This window comes from Phascolarctos cinereus, unplaced genomic scaffold (genome assembly GCF_003287225.1).
Source record: "Phascolarctos cinereus isolate Bilbo 61053 unplaced genomic scaffold, phaCin_HiC Scaffold_726;HRSCAF=1367, whole genome shotgun sequence".
In the NCBI taxonomy this organism is placed as follows: Eukaryota; Metazoa; Chordata; class Mammalia; order Diprotodontia; family Phascolarctidae; genus Phascolarctos; species Phascolarctos cinereus.
Window position 1 is genome coordinate 27,416,696 of NW_027556098.1, and position 25,116 is coordinate 27,441,811.

At 38.8% G+C, this 25,116-nt stretch overlaps 1 protein-coding gene across 1 annotated transcript in view; it reads right to left on the reverse strand.

The window, feature by feature from the left end:
* The window catches only part of LOC110212837 (PI-PLC X domain-containing protein 1), a 31,322-nt gene extending 11,867 nt beyond the window's left edge, over nt 1-19,455 (reverse strand). The window contains 3 exon segments of the mRNA XM_020992938.2: nt 72-208; nt 6,525-6,677; nt 19,301-19,455. Of these exon segments, the coding sequence (XP_020848597.1) occupies nt 72-208; nt 6,525-6,606 (219 nt within the window). The 5' untranslated portion in view covers nt 6,607-6,677; nt 19,301-19,455.
* Nucleotides 19,456-25,116: the final 5,661 nt, after the last annotated feature.

The window sequence follows — 25,116 nt, forward strand, 5'->3', positions numbered from 1 at the left end:
GGTGGCAGCTGTATGTGTAAATGCCAAGCCAGCAGTTCATTGGAGCACAAGAACGTTTAAAGCCTTATTACCTGTGTTGTTGACCATTTTAATATCACTGGATGAGTGATGCAAGGAATCACCTTATTTAATACCTGCAGGAGCTTTGATTGATTTTGAGAGATTGGAGATTTCTTATTCAGGCAGTAGGTCATTGTATCATGGCTCCCTGCAAACAAGAATGAATATGAAATCTTATCTCCTGTCTTTGGACTAATTTAAAAAAAATACATAGTAGCCTACATACTATCTATCTATCTACCTATCTACACACACATACACTACATATATGTATGTGTATATATATATGTATACGTACACAAATATGTATATATACAGTCCTATGTAGTCCTATATATATATACACACATATATGTATATATGTATATATATATACATATATGTATATATGTATATATATATATGTGTGTGTGTATGTGTATATGTATACACACATATATAGCCCAGTACTATATGTAATAGGGGGGCAGTTAGGTGGCACAGTATCGAGTACAGGGCCTGGAGTCAGGAAGATCTGAGTTCAAATCCAGCCTCAAACATTAACTGGCTGTCCCGTTTGCCTCAGTTTCCTCAACTGTAAAACAAGCTAGAAAAGGAAATGGCAAACCACTCCATTATCTTCACCAAGAAAACCCCAAACGGGTTCACGAGGAGTTGGACACAACTGAAATGACACCAACAAGATACATAATAGGGAACATGGATCTGAGCAAGCACCCTGGCCCCTTTCTGGTACATGTACTCTGAGCTACATATACATACATATAAATGTGTTATTAAATTTTTAATATAATAGTTTAAATTTACATGCCATAGCATCTTATAGTTGTCAAAGCTCTTTGAGAAACCCTGTGAGTAGGTAGTATGCACATTATTATCTCCATTTCATAGATGAATGAAAAAAATCTGGCTCCAACCTAGCTTTCCAGACTGATATCACATTGCAGCCCTTCACACAAAAGTGACTTACTTCTTGTTCCTCTAACTCAGCGTTCCACCTCTCTCTGATCTGCCTTTACATAAGCCACAATTACCCCTTGCTCAAAATGTACTTTTTCCCTACTTCCCACCTCACAGAATCTCTGACTTCAACCAAGGCTCAAATTCAGCCTTCTTCACGAACCCTTTCCTGATCTCCACAATTGGTAATATTCTCCTACCACCGCCAAACCCCTGCAAATTATGTATTAAAACATCAAATGTTTATAAGCTGACACTAATAAAAAAAAATGACAATAAACATGGATGGTGAGGTGAGTTTGTGATATGCACTTCTTAAGGGCAGGGAGGAATCAAATGAGGTTCCAGGGTGAATGCCCCTAATCAGATCCCCTAAAAATTAATCCAAATGGACAATCCCAGGAAGAATTTAATGTAAATCCATAGTAAAGCCAGAGACATGTGAAACTCCACACCACATAAAGAAGCCCACATTGGGATCCTATCAGTGAGATTATGATGCCTATGGTCACTCAGTGTGGGCAGCTGAGACTCTAGTCTTTGGCCTGACTGATAAAGGGAGCATTGAGATCAGCTGGTTCAGCTTTGCATGATCGCAGAGAGACCCCTGGTTACACTAACCTTCCATTACTACCTTTCTGCTTCCTGCTGCTGAGGGAGAAGTGAGGGGGAAGGTGCCTGCTTTCCTTTCATAGAACAGAACAGTTATCCAGTAATAAGTACAGGGACCCCCTTTCACATTCAATCTTCTCTGAACAGAGACATCATCTCCAGAATTTGATTTTAAATAAAATCTTTAAAATTTTCATTTTTGTTCCCTTGGGATTTCTGAAGAAGCAGAGGATTCATAAAGAGGTTGGGACAGTGGGGAGCAAATAGAAAAAAGGGGCACTTGTTTGTCCCGACAAATACATATTCTTGTCAAAAAAAAAAAGAATCATTGCCTGTTAGACCCAAGAAGGACTAACAAAAAGATCTAGTCTGATCCCCTCTTTTTCTAAAACACAGCTTGCTCCTCCCATTCTCTTGTCCCCTTTTCCCTATTCCATAAAATTGTATTTAAACCATACCTTTAACCTGGCTAGCCTCCTTTGCCTCCTAAGGCAAGCATGGCATCATTCTCGTCACTATTTAATTCACATGCTGTTCCTTTTTCCTCGAGGGGTATTTCATTAAAAGGATGGGTGTAAAATACCCATTTTTTAGAAAGAAAAGTTCTATGAGTCACTGCTTTCTTTACAACCAAGCCTCTTTCTTCTCTCTGTTTCCTCTACCTCTCTCACACCACTTGGGTTATCACCTGCCTCTTTGCTTTTCCCTAATCTCCTACTTAGACAAAATAGGTGTCCTGAAGCTTCTGTTCTCAAAGCCCCTTGGACTGCATGCACTTGGGACATCTGCACATGACCCAGGAAGGCCTTACCAACAGTCATACTGATGGGGTGCTTGGGTGCTTGTGCTTGTACTTGGACCCCAATTTCTCCCTAGCCTCAGAAACACTATCCCTGACAGTTTCTCCCCAGCCCAAGGACACTGTGCCTAGCAGTTATTCATGCATGGGCCTCAGCACGACCCTTATCTGGGCTGCTCAGGCCCCAGCCCTCAGATCATGTATCTGGAAGCCTCGCAATTCTTTAGTTGTGAGAAAACTTTCCTTTGTTGCAGAGCATTCTCTCTTCAAGACAGAGGGAGAGGGGGTGTCCTTGACCTGCCCAAGTACTCTTCCTCCTGCCAGACTTCAAAGATCTATCCCCCTTCCTGTCCGGTATACTCCCTGTACTTTCCCATCCATAGCCCCAAAGACACCTTCACCTTTGGATTACTTCATCAGTGTTCCTGGCATTTCTTTCCCATGCTCTTTTCCATATAAACCCTAGCTGCATTCTCAGTCTCTCGCAGGATCCTTTAAGAAACCTTGCCCGCTGAAAAGCGTAACAATAAATTTTGCCACCTTGGATTAAAGAATGCTTGAGTCTGTGAATTCATTCCAGACAACCCGTCCTGTACGCCGGTCTTTGAGGGGTCACAACCTCTCAACCTCTTACACTGCAACAATACTACTGTCCAGTGACGGAGAGCTCACTCTGTCACCTGAGTAGGGTCACAAGGCCAAGAGAGCCAAGGTACACGGGAAAAGGCAACCCAAGGACTTCCTCTGCGATGCTCTCTCCACTTAGAAATGATGCTTGAATGGAAACTTGAACTGTGTGTTTTGCTAAGTGGTGATCATTATGACCATGCAAAAGTCATTTAACCTATACCCAACTTCTCAAGAGCAGAATGATTTTTCACTTGGGAAAGGTCCACTCACTTCTGTGGTATCAAAGCTTGGGGAGAGCCAGGAGCAAACACTCCAAAATGCTAGAGGCCAGGAAGTTAGATTGCTCTGACTTTTGGAAAAGGAATTCATGTGGGAGTGCTGAATACAATGAATTTAGATTGCAATTGGAGCATGACTAGAGGAAAGTGATGCTAGTCCTTACAAAAAAGAGAAAAAAAGAAAGGACCTAACCTACCAAATACTTAAAACCTAGGGAGTAGGGGAGTGGATCTTTCTTCATATAGAGGGTTTTGAGTAATAGTTACATGATTCCCTCAGCCACGGTTGCCCTCCCCTCAGGGGAGATAAATCTTAGAGTCTGACTCACCAGCCCTATATTCTACCACACACTGAATCTCCCCACCTGCTGAGAAACACCCACACCTCCTTCTTTCTGTGGTGACACAGAGAAAAGAAACAAACCATAAAACAGGCTGTTTTTTATTCTTGACATGAAAAGGAATCAGTCCTTGAGAAAAGCTATATCATACATTTGTTGCTGTTGTTCAGTCATATAGGTTGTGTCTGACTCTTCATGACTCTATTTGGGGTTTTCTTGGCAAAGATTATGGAATGGTTTGCCATTTCCTTCTCTAGCTCATTTTACAGATGAGGAAACTGAGGCAAACTGAGTTAAGTGACTTGCCCAAGGTCACATAGCTAGTAAGTGTCTGAGGCTAGATTTGCACTTGGTCTTCCTAATTCCAGGTACAGTGCTCTATCCACTGTGCCACCTAGCTGCCCATTACACTTTTTTTAAGATAAAAACTTTATCTTTTAAATTAATCAATTAATTAATTTTTAGTTTTCAACATACAATTCCATAAGATTTTTAGTTCTAAATTTTCTCCCCCTCCCTCCTCTCCCCTCTTTCCAAGATGGCATGCAATCTGATATAGGCTTTACATATACATTCATATTAAACAGATTTTCACATTAGTCATGTTGTAAAGAAGGATTAGAACCAATGGGAAGAACCATGGAAAAGAAGAAACAAACAAACAAAAAAGAAAAACAAAGAGAGAGCAAATAGTATGCTTTCCTCTGCATTCAGACTCCATAGTTTTGTTTTGTTTTCTGGATGTGAATAGCAATTCCATCATGAGTCTTTTAGAGTTGTCTTAGATCCTTGCATTGCTGAGAAAAGCTTACTCTATCAAAGTCATTCATCACACAATGTGGCTGTTACTGTGTACAATGTACTTCTTGTTCTGCTCATTTCACTCAGCATCAGTTCATATAAGTCTTTCAGGTTTTTCTGAAGTCTGCCTGCTCATAATTTCTTATGGAACGATAGTATTCCATTCCATTCATATACCACAACTTATTCAGCCATTCCCCAATTGATGGGCATCTCCTCAATTTTCAATTCTTTGCCACTTCAAAAAACAGCTGCTATAAATATTTTTGTACATGTGGGTTCTTTTCCCATTTTTATGATCTTTTTGGGATACAGACTTAGAAGTGGTGTTGCTGGGTCAAAGGGCACGCACAGTTTTATAGCTCTCTGGGCATAGTTCCAAATTGCTCTCCAGAATGGTTGGATCAGTTCCCAACTCCACCAACAATGCATTAGTGTTCCAATTGAATGGGATGTTCCAGTGAGGACTTCTCAGTGTAATTGAGGTAGTGAGTTCAGAAGGTAGGATAGGGTTAAGAATAGATTACTGTAAGATCTTCTCTTTTTAGTGCCAAATATTAGCAGTTAAAATTTGTCTAGTTGTTAAGCCCTGGCCTGCCTTCTGATCTTATCTTGATGTGCCTTTTGTCCCAAGTCCCAGACAACCCCTAAATGTTCAAGTCCCCTTATCTCCCTTTGACAGGGTTTTATTCAGATGTCTTTCTGTTCCCAACATTATCTATTCAATCCCTGAGATCTCCCAAAAACAATTGTAAATTATCTTCCTAACTGCACATTTCTTTTAATTGCTTCTTTGACGTTATCTCAACAAAGAAATATAGAGATGTATATACTATGTCCTTTGTCCTAAATTAGAGCCTGGTGTGTGAGATTGTGAGCCCGCAGTTGGGAGAGACGACCCAGATGGGGAGATTGACAAACAATGTGTGGAAATGTTGATGGAATTCGAACAAAGTGTCAGTTCTTCATAGGGTAAATATATTTTACAAATAACAGGGGGGATTGTATGAGATAGGTGAAGAACTCACAGTCTGGGTATGTAACTGTTAGCTGGATTAGCTGAAGCCTGGAGGCCTGAGTCATGTGATGTTAGATAAGGACTGATGTATAAAAACTGCACGGGTGCTCAGGGGAGCGGCCCTCCTGCTGTGAGCATTTCTGTTGTCCTTTTGGCTGGCAGTGGGACTGCCTGCTTCTTATGAGATTCTAATAAATTTTCTGCACCCTACTTGGAGTGACTCCTGAGTAGTCAATTTAGGTAGGGGTCTTCGCTGTCCCACACACAATTCTCCCACATCTCCAACATTTCTCATTTTCCTGTTTTGTCACGTTAACCAATCTGATAGGTGTGATGTGGTACCTCAGAGTTGTTTTGATTTGCATTTCTCTAATCAATAGTGATTTAGAGCATTTTTTCATAGCTTTTCATTTTTCACAGCTTTAATTTCTTTATCTGAAAACTGCTTGCTCGTATCCTTTGACCATTTATCAATTGGGGAATGACTGGTATTCTCATAAATTTGACTCAGTTCTCTACATAGAAACGGGGCCTTTATCAGAGACACTGGCTATAAAAAGACACTTATTTCCCAGCTTTCTGCTTCCCTTCTAATCTTGGTTTCATTGGCTCCATCACATATTTAGTTTAGAAAAATTAGCTACTTTTGGCATAGAGAAATGAAGACTTTGTGGGGAACATAATCATGGGGGTATAGATTTAGAGTTGGGAAATCAAGGTTATCTAGTACAACCTACTCATTTTACAGATGAGGAAACTGAGGTCCTGAAAGATTAAGTTGTCTTTTTTTTTTTAAAGAAAATTATTTGCCCAAGGTCACACATAATAAATTTCAAAGGTGGGATTTAAATACATGTGCTCTGATTCAGTGAGTTTCAGAGTTGGCACTTAAATACAGGTCCTCTGATTCAGTGAGTTTCAGAGTTGGCACTTAAATACAGGTCGTCTGATTCCTAGATAGTGCTTTTCCCACTGAATCTTCCTGATCAGAAACAGCAACACACACCATCTGAGGGTTTGCTTACCTGGAATGGAAAGATGGTGAAGAGGGATGTCCCAGAGTTTGGGAGGCAGCTTAGACATCCATTGTGCATTGGTAGCACTCATGTTCTAAAAGTAGGCTGCAGAGCTAGAAACCCAAACCGTTTAGTACAGGTTCTTCTTCTACAGATTTTGTCCTGAGAAAGGAAATAGAGGTTTTGCTTGTTAAAAATAACAGTGGTACAAGTCAAGATTCCCCTGACATAGAAGGCTGCCTCTTTTGAAAAAAAGGCCTTCAAGCTCCACTCACTGAGACTACAATAACATATTCACCTATTTTGACCAAGAATTTTGAGGAAACTTTGGAGTCTCCATCAAAGACTTCATCTGGCAATTAATGAATGTACCACTTGGTACCATTTTTTTATCCATTGTATTTTTTTAAAAAACTTTTTAAGAAAGAACTGATAGGATTGGCTAATATGACAAAAAAGGAAAATGATAAATGTTGGACGGAATGTGGGAAAACTGGGACACTAATGTACTTTTGGTAGAGTTGTGAACCATTCTGGAGAGCAATTCGGAACTATGTCCAAAGGCTTATAAAACTGTGTATAGCCTGTGATCTAGCAATACCACTACTAGATGTATATCCCAAAGAGACTTTTAAAAGCGGGGTTGGGGAAGATCCATTCGTACGCAAATATTTATAGCAGCTCTTTTTATGGTGACTAAGAAGTGAAAATCAAGGGGATGCCCATCAATTGGGGAATAGCTGAACAAGTTGTAGTATATGTGATAAAATATTGTGCTATAAGAAATGACAAGCAGTATAATTTCAGAAAAACCTGGAAAGACTTATATGAATTGATGCAAAATGAAGTGAGCAGAACCAAGAAAACATTGTACATATTAACAACAATATCATACAATGAAGAATTATGAATGACTTAGCTATTCTCAGAAATATAATGATCCAAGACAATCACAAAGGACTCATGATGAAGCATGCTATCCACTTCCAGAGAAAGAACTGGTATTCTCTGAATATATACCGAAGCACACTATTTCCTCTTTCTTTCTTTCTTCTTTCCTTCCTTCCTTCCTTCCTTTTTGTTTGAGTCTTCTTGTACAAAATGACTAATATAGAAATTTTTATGTGACTGCACATGTATAATTTATACTGGATTGCTTACTGTTTCAGGGAGGAGGGCAGGAAGGGACAGGGGTTTAGAAATTGGAACTTAAAACTTTAAAAATGTTTAAAAATGTTCTAACATGTTAATTGGGGAAAAATCAAATATTTTTTAAAAGAACTGATGGAATCTGAATGTAGATAAAAGCATACTTCTTTAAGTTCATTTTTCTTAGTTTTCTTTTGTCTGTTTTCTTTCACAACATGACTGATATGGAAATATGTTTTGCATGACTACACTTGTATAACCTTTATCAAATTTTTTGCCTTCTTAATGATGGGTGGAAGAGAATTTGGAACTCAAAACTGTAAAAAAAAAAGTTAAAAAATTGGTTTTATCTGTAATTAGGAAAAATAAAATTTTTAAATTGATAAAAACAAATAAACCTCTTTCCATGCATTTTCATCCCTCTCTAAATAAATGGAAGGCCCCTGAGAACAGGAGCCATATCACGTGTGTGTGTTATATGTGTGTGGGTACATGGCACGTGCATGCCTGCATTTCCTGGCACAGGTCCTTGCATTATAGTAAGAATTTTTTTAAATGTGCTGAATGATAGCAATTAGGATCAGGAAGCTCATTATAGGGAAAACCTTACCACCCTAAAAGATCCCAACAGCCTTGGTATTACACCTCATTACAATCTCTGATTAGAGGGTTGAGCCACAAACTCCAACCAGGAGGGAACACAATTCAGAACATCTCATTTCTCACCTGGATGCACTGCTTTGGCACTCCTCTGACTTTTCTACCCTGCCCCTATGTGGGATACCTTTTTTGCCCCTTCCACATCCCTTACTTTTTATCTTCCTTTTGTGGGTTTTCTTCCCTCCCACCCATTAGATTGTAAACTCCTTGAGGGCAGGAACTATCTTTCTTTTTTGTATTTGTATCTCCAGCTCTTAGCACAGTGCCTGAAACATAGTAGGTGCTTAATAAACATCTGTTGACTGACTATGATGAGGAGGGGGGATTTGCTATGAACTAATTCATCCCCAGTATCCTCCAAACATCTTCAACTTCTCTGTGTCCTCATGGCCAGGGGCAAACTTTCATAGACTCTCAGAGATGGGGGGGTCTTCAGGGCCATCTAGTTCAACCTGGACCTGAAGAAGAACCCATTTACAGTATCTCTGACAAGTGGTCATTCAGTTTCCACCTAAAGGAAGTCCTTTGGTAAAGCCATTAGTTGGAAGCCATTACTTCCCAAGGCAGCCCATTCTACTTCTGAGCAGTTGGGATTATCGATTTTTCCTTTACAATGAGCCAAAATCTCTTTCTCTGCAACTTCCATATTTTGTACCTGATTCCACTCACTGAGACCAAACAGAATAAGTCCAACCTCTCTTCCAAGAAAAGGTTGTCCAGGGGCAGCTAGGTGGCACAGTGGATAGAGCACTGGCCCTGGATTGAAGAGGACCTGAGTTCAAATCCAGCCTCAGACATTTAATACTTACTAGTTGTGTGACCCTGGGCGAGTCACTTAACCCCATTGCCTAGACTAAAAAATAAAAACATGAAAAAAAAAGGTTGTCCAATTCTTGAAGATAGCTACCATGTTTCCTCAACATTTTTCTTCTGCAAGCTAAACATCTCCAAGTCTTTCAGTTGATCTTTATAAAGTAGGCTTTCTCATCTTTACACCATCCAGCACCCTCTTTTAGATATTCTACAGCTTATCAATGTCCTTCCTAAAATTCAATGCCCAGAACTTAACATAATATTTCAAATATGGGGCTAAGACAGTAGTTATCAACCACCTTATTCTGAATACTATGCTTCCATTAAAACAGCTTAAGAATAAATTGATTAATATTGAACTTTTAGTTCACTAGACCCCCTAGATTTGCATATGGACTATTTTCTAATCATGCCCTCCCCCATGCTATACTTGAGCGGTTGATTGTTTGAACCCAAGTGAAGGACGTTACATTTACCTTTATTTAAGAAGTAGAAAATTATTTGTTCCAGCAATGGTGATGCCATGCAAAATTCATTTGCACCCTAGCCACAGTGAAGCTAGTGGCTTTATCTAACTATGTTAAAGTTGATAGGAGCTTGACTCTCCTCCCAGAAGAATGCAGTTGCAATAAGCCAATATCGATCCATCTTTAAGATAGCCTAAGTAACTAACCTAGTCATGTCATAATCCAGATGTCTGGGCAAATACAACAGTAGCAAAAAATAAGAAGTAGGTGACACTTTCCATCTGAAGCATTATCCATTCCTTTTAGTTTACATCTATCCTTTTTAAATATGTGTCTGCCATGCCTATCAAACCTATTACCCTTCTATAGCACCCAATGCTCTTCATCTACTTCCTGGAGCCCACCACTTTCAATCAAAATTTACTCGTCCCGAATCTCTTCCCATAGATGGTAGACTAACTCCACTGATTATCTATAATAAAGAGAGTTCTCAAAAATTTTCTGAGATCAAAAGAGGCTCTAAATATTATAGGGGAGAATATTGATTTCACATTTCACATGACACTCTATCTCAACTGCCTAAAATGAAGTTTGAATATTAGATGTGGATGTCAATCATACATGTTAGATCTCTTTAACAATGTTGACTTTGTTGAAATGGTCCTTCAGATTTAAATTTGCTAATATTTTAGTTACTTATTAAGTATTTTTCTGGTAATCTTATCTGCTAAGATTTTTAAGGCCATGTGTCTGCATTTCTAGAGAGAATTGGATATGAGAAAAACAAATTTCCATGTAATTATAGATTCATAGCATAAGGGTCCTTACAGGTTCTCTAAAATAACCATCCACCTAATGGAAGAACTCTTTCTACAATATCCTTATTAAATGATCATGCAGCTTTGCATGTGATGGGGAACTCACTACCTTATAAGGCACCCCTTTTAATTTTTTGTACCTTCCTAATTTTGAGTCAAAAATATTTATCACCACCCCTCCACAAAATTTTCACTCATTTGTTATAATTTTTCTTCCTGGAGGAAAAGAGAAGAAATCCAATCCCATTTCTATGTGGCAATCCTTCAAATACTTCTAGATAATTTCCATGTTTTTCCTTACTCTTCTCTTTTCCAGGATAAATAACTCCTGGCCCTTCAACTGTTCCACATGGTTTTCATGCTGGTCACTATGCTGATCACCTCTCTATTTTGTCAGTATCTCTCTTAAATCATGTGCAGAATTGAATATAGTATTGAAAATTTTGTTAGATCAGTCCAGATTACAGTGGGACTATACCCTGTGCTAGCTTTTACTACAGTGACACCTCACCTTTGGCTCCTATTTGAGCTTGAGGTCAACTAAAACCCCAAGACCTTTCCCCCCTGCCTCAGACCTTTCCCCCCCCACATCAATTGCTGCTAAGCCTCACCTTCTACGTCTCAGACTTTTGCAATGCCATTTTTAGATCTAAGTACATTGATCTCTGTCTGATTTAATTTTGCTTCAGATAAGTTCATCTTTCATATTTACTAACCCCCAATTGGCATTATTTGATAAGCATGATTTCTAGATTCTCATCCAAGTCAACCATAAGAATATCAAACCGATTAGGGCCAGGACAATGCAGAATGTAAGCTCCTTAAGGCCCTGTGGTGGTTTTTAGCTCCAGAACCTAGCACAGCCAAAGAAGGTAAGGGCTCTGTGATATTCTGCTAGAGAGCCCCTTTCGAAAAGATACCACACTATTAATTATCACTTTTTGAGTACAATCGTTCAACCAGTTATGACTCTACCTTATGGTATACAGTGGCAGCCTTTGATATACAAATATTTGAATTACAAATGATATGTACAGTTACTTCACAACAGAGACTTCCCCTACTGAAGTGCAAAACAAATGCATTCCAAATTCCAAACAAATGACTTACACATTAACTTGGGGCTCACCACCTACTAGTAGTCTAGTGAATAGACTACTGTCTATTAAAAAAAATAAGTATTTATTCTTTCTATTTTCTGCCTTATCTAATCTATATTAATTGTTATTGTTAAGTCATTTTTCAGCCACGTCCAAATCTTTGGAGTTTTTTTGGCAAAGACACTAGAGTGGTTTGCTATTTTTCTTCTCCCGCTCATTTTGTAGATAAGAAAACTAAGGCAAACAAGGTAGAGTGACTTGCCCAAGGTCACACAGCTAGTAAGTGTCTGAGGCCAGATTTGAACTCATCCTGACTCCAGGACCAGCACTCTATCCACTGTGCCATCTTACCGAAGAGTGTATAGGAATTCTGAAAAACAGTTAGATATTAAAACAAAAAAAGATGCTTCATCTTCTGAGCACTTGTATAAGTCTTCCAAGGGAAGAAGATAATGATCTTTGCCATTAAATGGCAAAGACCCAACCAGGGGAAAGGGTGGAGGGAGGGAAAGAATTTGGAACTGAAAATTAAAACCAAAACAACAAAGACCCAGCCCATACTTGGAGGTCAGGCACCATGTGAAGGAGTTTCCTGGTATCTATTGGAATTTTTATTATCTGCTAGGACTTTCCTAAGAGGATGACAATGATAATAAATTGGATGAAATCTCCAATGCACTTAGGATCCTGACCAGCTAAATGGCTGACAACCTATAGTTCTGAAAGAAAAAAAAAACATAGGCAGCAAGTTACAATATTCTCATCTACACTCAACTCAGAACTCAATTACCTCCTCCATGGGCTTTCTGTGTCCTCTGCATTCCCTGAGCATTCTCTCAGAACATGATCTTACTTATTGATATGGTTATCTCCATCAGAGAGTGTGCATAGAGAGGAAAAGATAAAAATCCTCAGACTAGCCCATTTTGCTTTTGAATAGCAGGTTTGATAAAAGTTGGATCAAAGAAAGATATTAATACCATTAAAATAAAAACTTGGTATTATTTGTGGATTTCAATCATCTATTTCAATCATTTCTCTTCCCAGTAGGTATTCAATAAGAATTTGTTAAGGGAAATAAAAACCATGATTTGTGGTAGATTCATTGATTACAAGCTCCTAAAGGCAAGGTATCAAATGAGATGATATTTGTAAGGCACACAGCACACTGCCTAGCACATGATAGGTGCTTAATAAATGCCTGCTCCCTTCCCTTCCTCATTTTTCATCTTACTATCACCAGCACCTAGCACTGTGTAGGCATATGATAATAATTAACAAGAAGATGGTGACTTAAGGTTTACAAAGAGATTTACATATGTCATCTCATTTGATATTTATAACTCTGTGAGTTATCATCCCCATTTTGCTATGAGGAAATTTATGATGAAAGAAATTTAGTAACTCATCCACGATTTCAAATCAATAAGTGTCTAAGGCAGAATTTGAACTCAGATCTTCCTGATGCTAGATCCAGTGCTCTATCCACTATGCCACCTAGCTGCTTCTAATACAAGTTTATATAAAGGGACCCAAAGAAAGAATTCATTTTGATTATTCTGTCCCACCAACAATAGAAACTGGGTGCTCTATAATCCCTTTATCATGCTTCTTGTGATGTCAGCAGGGCCTTGCCCCATTGGCTGAGTTCACCAGTACCTGGTAAAGAGGAGTGAACTGTGTAGGAATGTAGGAATGTATGGACAAGTGAATGAGTGAGTGTATAAGGGAGTGTCTGCATCATGTGTGCCATCAGAAATTTCAAGAAGGCCAATGGCTGCATTTGACATAATGACCCTCCTCTGTAAAATGAAAGGATTGAACTTCCAGCCCATGGTGCACTGGTTAACTGTTTAACAACTAGCTTTTCTTTTTTTCTTTTTTTTAATTTTGGAAGGTGGGTTAGATGGAGCAGGAAATGTATGAATGACACACTTTAAAGTTTTATCTGTACTACTGACATTTTCTCAATCACTTCCTAAAGTCTAGACCAATGGTGTCAAGCTCAAATAGAAAGGGGGGGGGGGAGAAGGGAGGGTCCTAACCTGTATATAAGGATCCCTGCCAGCAGCATATTGACTTAGAAAATCACATTTTAACATCTATGTTCTGCTGTATTTTTATTTACTTTTGTTACATATTTCCCAATTACATTTTATTTTTAAGGTAACATCAGTTTGACTAGTCTAGTCTAGTCTAGACAATCAACAAAACAATAGGGGGCAGCTTGGTGGCTTTGGCTCTGATGTCAAGAGGACCTGAGTTCAAATATGGCCTCAGACATTTACTAGCTGTGTGACCCTGGGCAAGTCACTTAACCCTTATTGCCCCCAAAAATGAAAGTAAAAATAAAGCAAGCCCTGATTTGTAGGATTTGTGCATTCCTAAGGTGTAAATGGTCACACTGAAAATTGGACAATTGGCTCTTCTGGGTCATCTGGCCCTAGCATACCCCTCCTTTCAGCTGTAGCATTCTATGTTGCGTTTTGTTGTTGTTGTTGTTAAACAGACAAACCTGAATGCCACATAATTAAAAGGACCAAGCTTGACTCCAGAAATGAAATAAGAGTGTACCTCCCTCCCTTCTTTTGCATGTGTGTGTGTTCCAGGTAGGAAGGAGGAAGAACAAGGAGGATAATTATCATTCAGGTCACAATAATTGTCAGACATGATTGATATGTTGGTTAATTTTAATGATGTTTTTTCTCTCTTTTTACAAGAAATGGCTTGGTGGGTAGGGAAGGACAGAAGAACATATTTGGCAATCAAAATAACTTAAAAGATTTCAATACAAAAAATTCTATGGTTCTATGGCAAATAGAAAATAAATCAATCAGCAAACATTAATTAAGATCCTATGTGCCTGGCAATATGCCAGGGATAGAAAAACAACTAGCTTTTCTTTTTTTTCTTTTTTTTAAAATTTTGGAATTTGGCAATATGCCAGGGATAGAAAAACAATGAGATAATCCTTATTCTTTTTCTTTTTTCTTTTTGGCTAGGCAATGGGGTTAAGTGGCTTGCCCAGGGTCACACAGCTAATAAGTGTCAAAGGTCTGAGGTCCTCCTAACTCCAAGGCCTGTGCTCTATCCACTGCACCACCTAGCTGCCCCCAATAATCCCTATTCTTAAGGAGCCTGCCTTCTACTGGGGAAGACAATGTGCACAAATATAAGTGTATATAAATATATTAACATACAATATAATAGAATATATATTGTATGAGTATATATAATAATTATAAAGAGAATCAATGCAAAGTAAGTGGGGGGGAGGGAGACAACCTTTGAGGTTATTAGGAAAGGCTTTATTAGAAGGTGGTACTTCACCTACATTTTGAAGAAAGAGATTCCGTGAGACAGGTGAGCAGGGAGTGCTTTCCAAACATTGGGATGGATAGTGCGAAGGTATGGAGATGGGAACAAAAAGACCAGTTTCACTGTATCATAGAATGTGGTGTTATAAAAGTTTTACATTTCCTTTCTAATTGGTTCCAGCTCAGCTATTTTATTTGTAAGGAAAATCTCAAAACTGGCTGAGGCTTTCCTAATACTATGGAATTTAACTAAGACTTCCAATCATTTAATCCAGGATGATCAACTGGTTAGAGGTTAAGAAAAAATCCTGGCTCCGTTTAAATAACCATTTATTTGTAAGCTGTAAACTCCTGACTATCTCCTGTTAAGGTTTGATCAATTTACAACTTGATCTGATGCAGTTTTCCTCCTGTTATCTTTTAACTAGTAAACCTCCTTTCACTCCATTAACCTAATATAAATTTTACAAATGTATCTTTGAAATGTAAATCCTAATTGTATCTTCTTTTTTTCTCTGATATAACTGGAAACTATATAAATCTTGGGAAAACTTTATTTTAGGGTCAGTGGTAATTCAGAACCCTGAGCCTGTCTTCTCAGCATACCTAATAAAGATCAATTCTTAATGTGTCTGCATATTGCTAAGTATGATTGGCAGCAGTACTGTCTATCAAGTCCTCAAATACTCCCATATCAGTAGAAAGAGAAGCGATGTCTAAATGAGGCTGGGGCAGGTTGTAAAGGGCTTTGAAAGCCAAAGAGGAATTTCAATTTTATAGAAATAACAGGAAACCATTGGAGTCTATAGAGTAGAAGAGTGACGTGTTCTGACCTGTGCTTTAAGAAGACCATTTAGAAGCTTGCTATAAGAGAGACTAGAAAGAGCAGGAAGAGCTTTGAGGCAAAGAGACCAATTAGTAGGCCACTGAAACATTCCATGCAAAATGAAGGTGATGCTCATACGCAGGAGATGACTGAGTGAACAAAGATGCGGAGTCAGGAAGACCTGAGTTTGAATTGTTCCTATCATACTTACTTGCTGTATGATATTGTCAAGTCATTCATCCTGTCTTAGCTAGTGTTTCTTTATCCCTAAAAAGGATAATATAGTAACAGCACCTACTTCATAGGGAAGTGATGTAGACAAATAGGTGTTTCAGGAAAGTCACTTTGACACATGTGGGAAACCTATTTGAGGGAGGGAAGCTTCTACTAGGCTTCCATTGCAGTAGTCTAAGTGAGCAGGTGAGCAGGGAGTGCTTTCCAAATCTAAGTGAGGGGGAGATAAGGACATAAGTGAAGGGAGCAGCTGTGTGAGTTGAATGTATGCATCAGAGAGAAGCTGATAAAAGATATAAACCCTGCTATCAGTACAGAGGATGCCACAGATAGCTTGCTTGGGCCAAAAAGGTAGGGAAGATCTAGATTCATTTCCTCTAAGGCAGAGGTGGGGAACCTGCAGCCTCGAGGCCACATGTGGCCTTCGAGGTCCTTGGGTTCAGCCTTCTGACTGAGTCCAAGTTTTACAGAACAAATCCATTTATTAAGGGGATTTGCTCTGTGAAGTTTGGATTCAGTCAAAGGGTCACACTTGAGGACCTAGAGGGCCACATGCTCAGGGCCGCAGGTTCCCACCCCTGCTCTAGGCCAAAGAACAGAGGAAGAGTATGGGACAAACTAGGAAGGATTAATATGAGTCAAAGATACAGAAGAGAGAGCAGCACCAGGAAACGTAGGAGTCAAGAGGGAAGGAGGTACAATCAGCTAGGAAGATGCTTGAGTTTCCATTTTAGAGAGAGATCTTAATGTCAAAAGCAAAGTAGAAAACAATACCAGAAGTACTGAAAATCAGAGGTATGGATAGCCAGGGTCAAGATTCAGAGTCCAAATCCAAGGTCTTCCTGACGCCCAAGTCCAATGCTCTGTGTATCAAATCACACTGCCTCTACCATCACTATACCTTCTACTTTAGTAGATGGTTTGTGTTTTTTTTAGAGGCTCTGGGGGGGGCAGCTGGGTGGCGCAGTGAATAGAGCACCGGCCCTAGATTCAGGAGGACCCGAGTTCAAATCCGGCCTCAGACACATGACACTTACTAACTAGCTGTGTGATCCTGGGCAAGTCACTTAACCCCCTTGCCTAGCCAAAAAAAAAAAAATTTAGAGGCTCTGGCTAAAAATAAATAAACAAATCTGTACTTGATAGACAGCCCTCTGGTGACAAAGCTCTTAAACTTAACAATGCTGGTCCATGTATGACAGATAAAGAATCCATCCTTGGACCCACACTTAAAGCCTGTCCAGTTTGGAAAGACCCTCTGGGACTTGTGCTCCCCCCCCCCCCCCGGCATAGTGTGTGAGAGCCTAGTGTCACCTCTACATCTCAGGGAGTCATCTGAGGAGAATGTCAATGAAGGTGTTTTCCAGATCAAAATGGGACAAAAACAAATGTTCCAACATTGAGAAGGAATTTACAAACTGTATTGTATAAATGTCAGCCAAAGTTTACCTGTGGTTAAACAAAAGGCATAAATATCTGGTTGATCCAAGAACCATGATCAACACCCAGCATCCTTTATCTTTCAAAGAATATCATTGAACACAAACAGGTTGTGATTTCAGTCCCCTATTACACTCCTTCCTTCCAGAGGAATAAGATACCTTCTAGTATGTGGAATTAAGCAAATAATACTACGAACAAACACACAATGGTCATACATGTACACATGCATGCACATACATGCCCACACATACATATACGTGTATGCACACACACAAACATTTTACTGTAAGCTCATTGAGGTCAAAGGTATCTTTTGCCTCTGTACCTCCTGCACTTAGCACAATGCTCAGTACCTAATAAATGTTTATTGCTGACTAAATGTCAATGTACAATCAGTTAATCTTTAATGTAGATTGCACAGTTACAATGAAGCAACATTAAAATGACTGTGCTAAGCTCATTAATGAATTGCATGTTTTCTTTACCATTATTCTTTTCAGCTGATAAACAAATAACTTGTTAGCCAATTGCTATGCCCCACAAATTGAATCCATGTTGCTTTTAATGGTGATAATAGTCTCTCAGAGGAATATGTCTGGAGGCAGAGTATAATAAAGCTACAGTAATAGCTGACATTTGCATAGCGTTTTAAGGTTTTCAAGGTACTTTATATATATTATCTTGAGTGATCCTCACAATAACTCTGTGTGTTGGTGCTATTACTATAGTTGTCTTACAGATGAGGAAACTGAGGCTGAGAGAGCTACAGTGACTTGTCCAGGGTCACACAACTAGCAAGGCTCTGAGGCAGGATTAAAACTTGCATCTTCCTGACTCTTAAGTTGAGCCTTCTAACCATACCACCCAGTAAGTTCTAATATTCTCTCTGTTCCAGTATACATGCCCATGTTTGGATGAGTTCCCAACCACTTACTTACTCCAGATAAGGATTACAGGATTTGGGGTTGAAAGGGTCCTTTGATATAATTTCGTTTACCTCCCTCATTTTACAAGGAAGACCAAGAGAGATGATTTGAAAGGACCTGGCAGCTAGTGCTGCCACTTGCTACCTGTGTATGCTACCTGTGTGGCCTTGAGTAAAGCCAAGTTACCTCTGTAAAATGAGAGGGTGGGAGCAGCTTACCTTCAAAGCTACAATGAGATGCCTAAGTTCAGATAGGTCACCTCAATTAATGACTAAGTGATAGCTTTCCATTACAACAAGCTACATCAATATTAGCGACAATATTCTAGTAGTTTTCAAACTTTCTGGTCTCAAAAATCCTTTACACTCTTAAAAATTATTGAGAACCCCCCCATTTTGTTTATGTGGATTTTATCTATTGATATTTACCAGATTAGGTATTAAAACTGATATTCATTTATTCTAAAATAACAATAAGCCTATTTCATGTTAACATAAAAAAACAATTTTATAAAAGTAACTACATTCCCCCCAAAAAAAAACTAGTGAGAAAAGTGGCATTAATTTAGGTATTTTTGTGAATTTCTTTGATTTCTGATTTAATAGAAGACAGCTGGATTCTCTTAGCAGGTTTTTTTTGTATTCAATCTGTTGCCATATGTTGTTCTGGTTAAAGTATATGAAGAAATTCCAGCCTTAAACAAATATGTGGTTGGAAAAGGGAAGAGTATTTTAATAGGCAAATAAAATCTGACTATTACTATAGAAATAGTTTTGACCTTGAAGACCCTTGGGGTCCACAGACCACACTTTAAAAACCACTGCTCTAGACACACCAGATAAAGATTCCACTTCCTCTCTCCCTTCTCCTTCACTTAGTCTTCCCCTACCCTCAGGAACACTCAAACTTTTACGTACTGTGCTTAAATTCATGTGCAAACTTGTCTTCACTTAGATACCCTGGTAGTCACTCAATTCTGAGTTTACAATAGGGAAAAAAACCCAACATTTTAAATTTGAATTTGGCACTTACCTCACAGGGCACTGAGTTCTCAGCATGAGCCTCTCAGTTCTTCAAGAAAAATAAAAAAGATTCTACATAGCAGCTTCAGTGCCTCATTCTCTTCTTCCTCTTCCTCTACCAATAGACAATCCAAAGCCATATTTCTGGACGCCACTTCCTAAAAACAAACATGCCTTCAGCCTGTCTCAGGCCCTGATTGGCCTATATCCACACCTACTCCCTCGCCAGGTATGAGGGGGAAGGAGGAGCTAGCCTGGCAGAAGCTGTCAGTTTCCCAGTATATTGACCTTTCCAGCTTCCCTGAAAGTAGAAAGCACTATAAGCCTTTATATAGCCAAAGGTTTAGAGAAACCAGGACTGGAGGACAAACAATAACCACCTTTCATCTTTGGGACTTGAGGTTTACCTAGTCAAACATATATATTTCCTGAAGCATGGCCCTTCACTATTGCAACACCTGGGGCTGAAGAGGAGGCCTCAAGCAGTCTTAATCACTGAGCAAATCTAGTCAGGGATTTATTCTATTGCTCTCTTTGTGGTGAAACATCAAAGACTCTCTGGGGGAGCAAGTAAAATACAACTTTTTGTTTTCAGGTTTCAAAGGGAAAGAGAAATAAGAGGTTACTAGAGCCATAGAACTTATAGAAGGAAAAGGCCTCAAGAAAAACTCCTAGAACCTTAAAGTGGTAGAGGAACTTCAGAGGGCATTCAGTCTAAAGCTCATTTTTACACGTGAAAACTGAGGACCCCAGAAGGGGAAGTGATGGAACCACAAGGTTCAAGTCCAAGTCTTCTGTCTCTAAATTTTATAGCCTTTCCTTTATGCTATGTGTGTTTCTCATCATCCAGTCCAGGTTTCCAGGACATGATTTATTATGTGTTCTTAATCATTTTAATTCTATCATGTTTTTCCATTCCTCAGATCTACTTCCACTTCTAGAGACCTATATCCACCTGGTGTCGCTTTAGAATGTTGCTGTCTGCATACACACTCAATTGAGTATGGAAATCTATCTTACCCTACAGGAAAATAGGGGGGAAGGGGATAAGAGAAGGGGTGGGAGATAGATGGAAGGGCAGATTAGGGGAAGGAGTATTCAGTCTTGGGGTGGGGGGAGGGACAAGATGGGGAGAAAATTTGGAGCTCAAAATCTTGTGGAAGTGAATGTTGAAAACTAAAAATGAATAAATTAATACACAAAATAAGAAATACAATAAAACCAAGATAATGTCAAAAACAATAGAATGTTGTTGTCTGGCTGAAATGTATTCCAATCATAAAATAATCAACAACCCGAGAGAAGGAAAATGGGTCTGTTTCATTTTTGTTTCAATTTCTTTTTTTCTTTTTTTAAAATTGATTTATTTTGATTTATCAACAATCACTTCCATATGCTTTTGAGTTTAATATTTTTCTCCCCCTTCCTCCCCATCACCCTCCCCAAGATGGCACACAATCTGATATAGGCTATACATATACATTCCTATTAAACATATTTTCACATTAGTGATGTTGTAAGTAAGAATTAGAACCAATAGGAGGAACCACCAGAAAGAGGAATTTGTTTCAATTTCTTAAAACAAAAGAAGTTTGTTTGATGATCTTTTCACATCACCATCATTCCCTAAATCCCACCACCAGATGGAATGCTTTCTTGTAACAAATAAGTGGAATTAAACAGAACAAATCTATGCATTGAAGCATTTGAAAATGCATGCCTCATTCCATACCCATCATCTGCCACTCCGAGCCTAGAGAAGGGAGGCATGCTTCATGTCAGTGCTCTGAAGTCATGATTAATCACTGCATTAATCAGTGTTCTGAAGTCTTTTACAATTGTTTTCTCTTACATCATTGTAGTTATCATGTAAATTGTTCTCCTGGTTCTGCTTACTTCATTCTGTATCATACAAGTCTTCCCAAGCTTCTCTGGAAAACTTAAGTAGATAGTCATTTCTTATAACATAATACTATTCCAACCACATTCATATGCCACAGTATATTCAGCCATTTCCCAATTCCCAGACCACCCGTTTTTCTTCCAGTTCTCAGGGAAGCTAGAGTGAAGAGTGCTAAACCTAGAGTTTGAACCTGGATTCAAATCTGGCTAGCTCTATGGCCCTGAAGTCTTGCTGTCATTATGTGATTACCACTTTTTTTCTAGATTTCACTAATCATATCTTCATCGATCTGTTCTAGAATGTTGCCAATAGTCAAAGTCGAGTTCACCAGCCTATACTCTATAGGCTTTATTCTTGTCCCCTTTTTTTTTATTTTTTAAAGATATTTGCTTTGCCTAATCCTGTGGCTCTATCCCATTCTCTATAATTGTTCAAATATCAAGGCACTTAATATCCCTCAGTTTCAGTTTCCTCGATTAATTATATTCACTTTAAGAAACCTTTATCAAATACCACCAATGTGCTAGTTACTATACTAGGATCATCGGTAAAATGGCATAATAATTGTCTGGATCAGGGCTCCACCTCACATGCAGTGGATCATTCAGAATTTGAGTGGTAAACAATCCATTTAATAAAAATAATATTCAAACACTCTCTGGTAAAAACAGTCTCCAGTGCAGTTAAAAAGCAGTGTAAAAAAGAAAAGCAAATAGAAGCCCCCAACAAGGAAGTTCAAAGCAAATAGCAGGGAAGTTCTTTGAGGCCTTAAGCACTCCAGCGTCTCAGTGTTGGCTTTAAATCCTCCTTGTCCAAAGTGCCTGCAACCAAATCCCAGATTTTACCCAGCGGCAAAATTAACTCACACAACTTCCTAATCTTGCTCACAAATTAATCCCAGCTGGTGTTGTGCAAATATGGGGGGTTAAATCAAATCTCCCCAATTCCACTGGTATCCTGGCTCACAATAATGATAATAATAATTATAATACTTTCACTGCCTACCTCATAGAATTGCCCTGAGGAAAACAATTTATTAACTATGAAGTTCTTTGTAATTCATAAGCTATCAATAAATATTTGTTAAATAACTTAATAAATCAGTGAATGAATACATAAGGGTTATGTGCTATATGCCAAAACTGGTGACTTTCTGTTGTTATTTAGCAGTTTCAGTCATGTCTGACTCTGTGACTCCATTTGGGGTTTTCTTGGCAAAAACACTGGAGTGGTTTGCATTTTCCTTCTCCAGTTCAATTTACTGATGAGGAAACTAAAGCAAACAGGGCTAAGTGACTTGCCCAGGGTCACACAGCTAGTAAGTGTCTGAGGCCAGATTTGAACTCAGAAGGATGAGTCTTCCTGACTCCAGGCCCCACATTATATACACTGTGCCACCTAGCTGCCAGTGACTATAAAAATTACATATGAATGTTACAGGTACCAAGCCCTAAGCATGGGTTCATTCACTTATTCCTCTCTCCCACCTCCAGATGTTTATACGGTTAGTCATGGGACTCAGGGAATTCAGTGGGCAATAAGCGGACAATACATAGGTAGTGTTACTCCTAGATATTGGGAAATAAGCAGATGTTGTCTTTGGTATTCTCCTATTCCTTTCTCAAATGTCCTCTCTCACCTAGTGTCAATGATCTGTAATCCCTGACCCCAGAGGCAAATAATTGTTACCTATACTCAAAGTACAAATTATTCTATTTTCCTCAAGAATAGGGGGAGGAAAAGGGACTGAACATGCAACTCCATTAATATAAGGAATTCCTGGACAAGGAAATCCGCCTTACCCATGGATGTTGGCACCTTCTCTGCAACTTACACTTTAAGAGTCTATGATACTGAGAAATTAAGAGGCTTGTCCATGGTCACACAGCCAGGATGTCAGAGACCAAACTTGAACACAAGTCTTCCTGGCACTGATGTGCTTTCTTTCAAAGACAGACTAAATAAAGTAGCTTATAGAATACCTCTTCAATTTCCATCTTATCAGAGGGAATGAAATGTTTCTGAAGGGAGAGGCCAGGGGATTGTAACCTATGTCAAGAATTTGGAGGATGGAAGAATGTGACAGAGGGCTAAAGGAAAAATTAAGGATTGCTGAATACCTAGAACAAAGTAATAAAGATGAGGCTCTTCATGAAGAAGAGGGAGATGGACCCTTCAATTAGGAAGCAGCTGTTTACTGTCCAATATATGATGCTGTGGATTCACAGGTACCCACAGGTAGGATGATCATCAGGTAAGGGTGAGAGAAAGATGAAACAAGCTGTGGCTGGTACCTCTCTGCTTGGAGGTACTGAGGCAAGAAGAACATTAGGGAGATCTTCCTAAGGACGTGTATCCAGGATGTGATGAACACTCATAAGATTTGTCAAAAACTTCTGGTGGTTCACATTAGTTGCATGTGATCCTGCTAAGAGGAATCTAGAAAATATTGATAAGGATTATGAAGTCTTGGGCAAGAAACTGAAGACCTTCAGAATACAGGTGGGATCTTAATTGATGTTACTAATTAAGGGCAAGGGCTTCAGAAGGCCAAAACAGATTTGGTTATGAGCATAGAGTTATGATATTGTCTGAGAATGGACTTTGGATTTCTAGGCTTCAGCTTTTATAGGAATGGTGGACTTGGGTAGGAGTGTGTATTGTTCATAACAAGGATTAGTAGAAATATATGCCTGTACAGAAAAACCTGGAAAGACTTATATGGTCTGATGCTGAGTGAAATGAGCAGAACCAAGAGGACTTTGTACACAATAACAACCACGTTATGCAATGACTAAGATTGTTAAACTGAACCTTCTCAGCATTATGAGGATCTAAGACATCTCCAGAGGCCTCGGGATGGAAATGCTGTCCACATCCAAAGAAAGAACTATGGAAGTCAAATCGCTATCACTTATTTTTACCTTCTGTTGAGTTTGGTTTCATCTTTCTGATGGTTCCTCCTATTGGTTTTAATTTTTACTTACAACTTCACTAATGTGAAAATATGTTTAATGGGTATGTAAATGTAAAGCCTACATCAGATTGTACTCCATCTTGGGGAGGGTGGGGCGAGGAAGGGGGAGAAAAATTTTCAACTCAAAAGCATATGGAAGTGATTGTTGATAAATCAAAAGAAATTAACAAAAAAAAAAAAAGAAATATATGCCTGTAGTCTTTCGAAAGGATTTTATTGGTCAAAAGGATCTTAAAGTGAAAAGGGAAGGATGATACACATTCACCAAACTAGACACCCCAGAAAGTAGCTACAACATAGTGAGAATAGCAGTAGAGATGTCCAGAAATTTACAGGAAACAAAATCCAGGAAGGAAGACAGAAATAAAACCTACGGTCTCAGGTAGCTAAATACCAAAATATAGTGGGTTCAGCACTACTTGAATAGCCAGACCCAACTGCTAAATGGTTAAATGTTAACTTGGAATAAGATAGAGCAGAGGTATCCAACACAGAACTTCGGACCATAACACTCCTGAGTGTGGCCCGAACCAGATTAAAATGTAATTGTGAAATATTTAATAAAATAAATAAAAATGCAATAAAATGTAAATACATCACATTTGAAACTAAGTCAATATGGGGCCCCTAGTAATCCTTATGTATGGTTTATATATGATTGTAGTGGCCCCTGTTTCTATTTGAGTTAGACACCACTGGGATAGAATATCAGAAAGATCTGAGTTTGCCCCTGAATGGTTCAATGGTTTTATTAGTTAGTGGTGAGTAACAAGTAAGGACAACTAGAAATCTTAACTCAATAAGATAAATTTGACCTCATAAGTATCTCCAGACTTGGTGGGATCAGAATCATGATTAGGATATGTCATTTAAATAAGAGCTCTTACTATGTGTTAGGCATGATACTAAGCGCTTTATAATTATTATCTCATTTAATCCTCGCAAC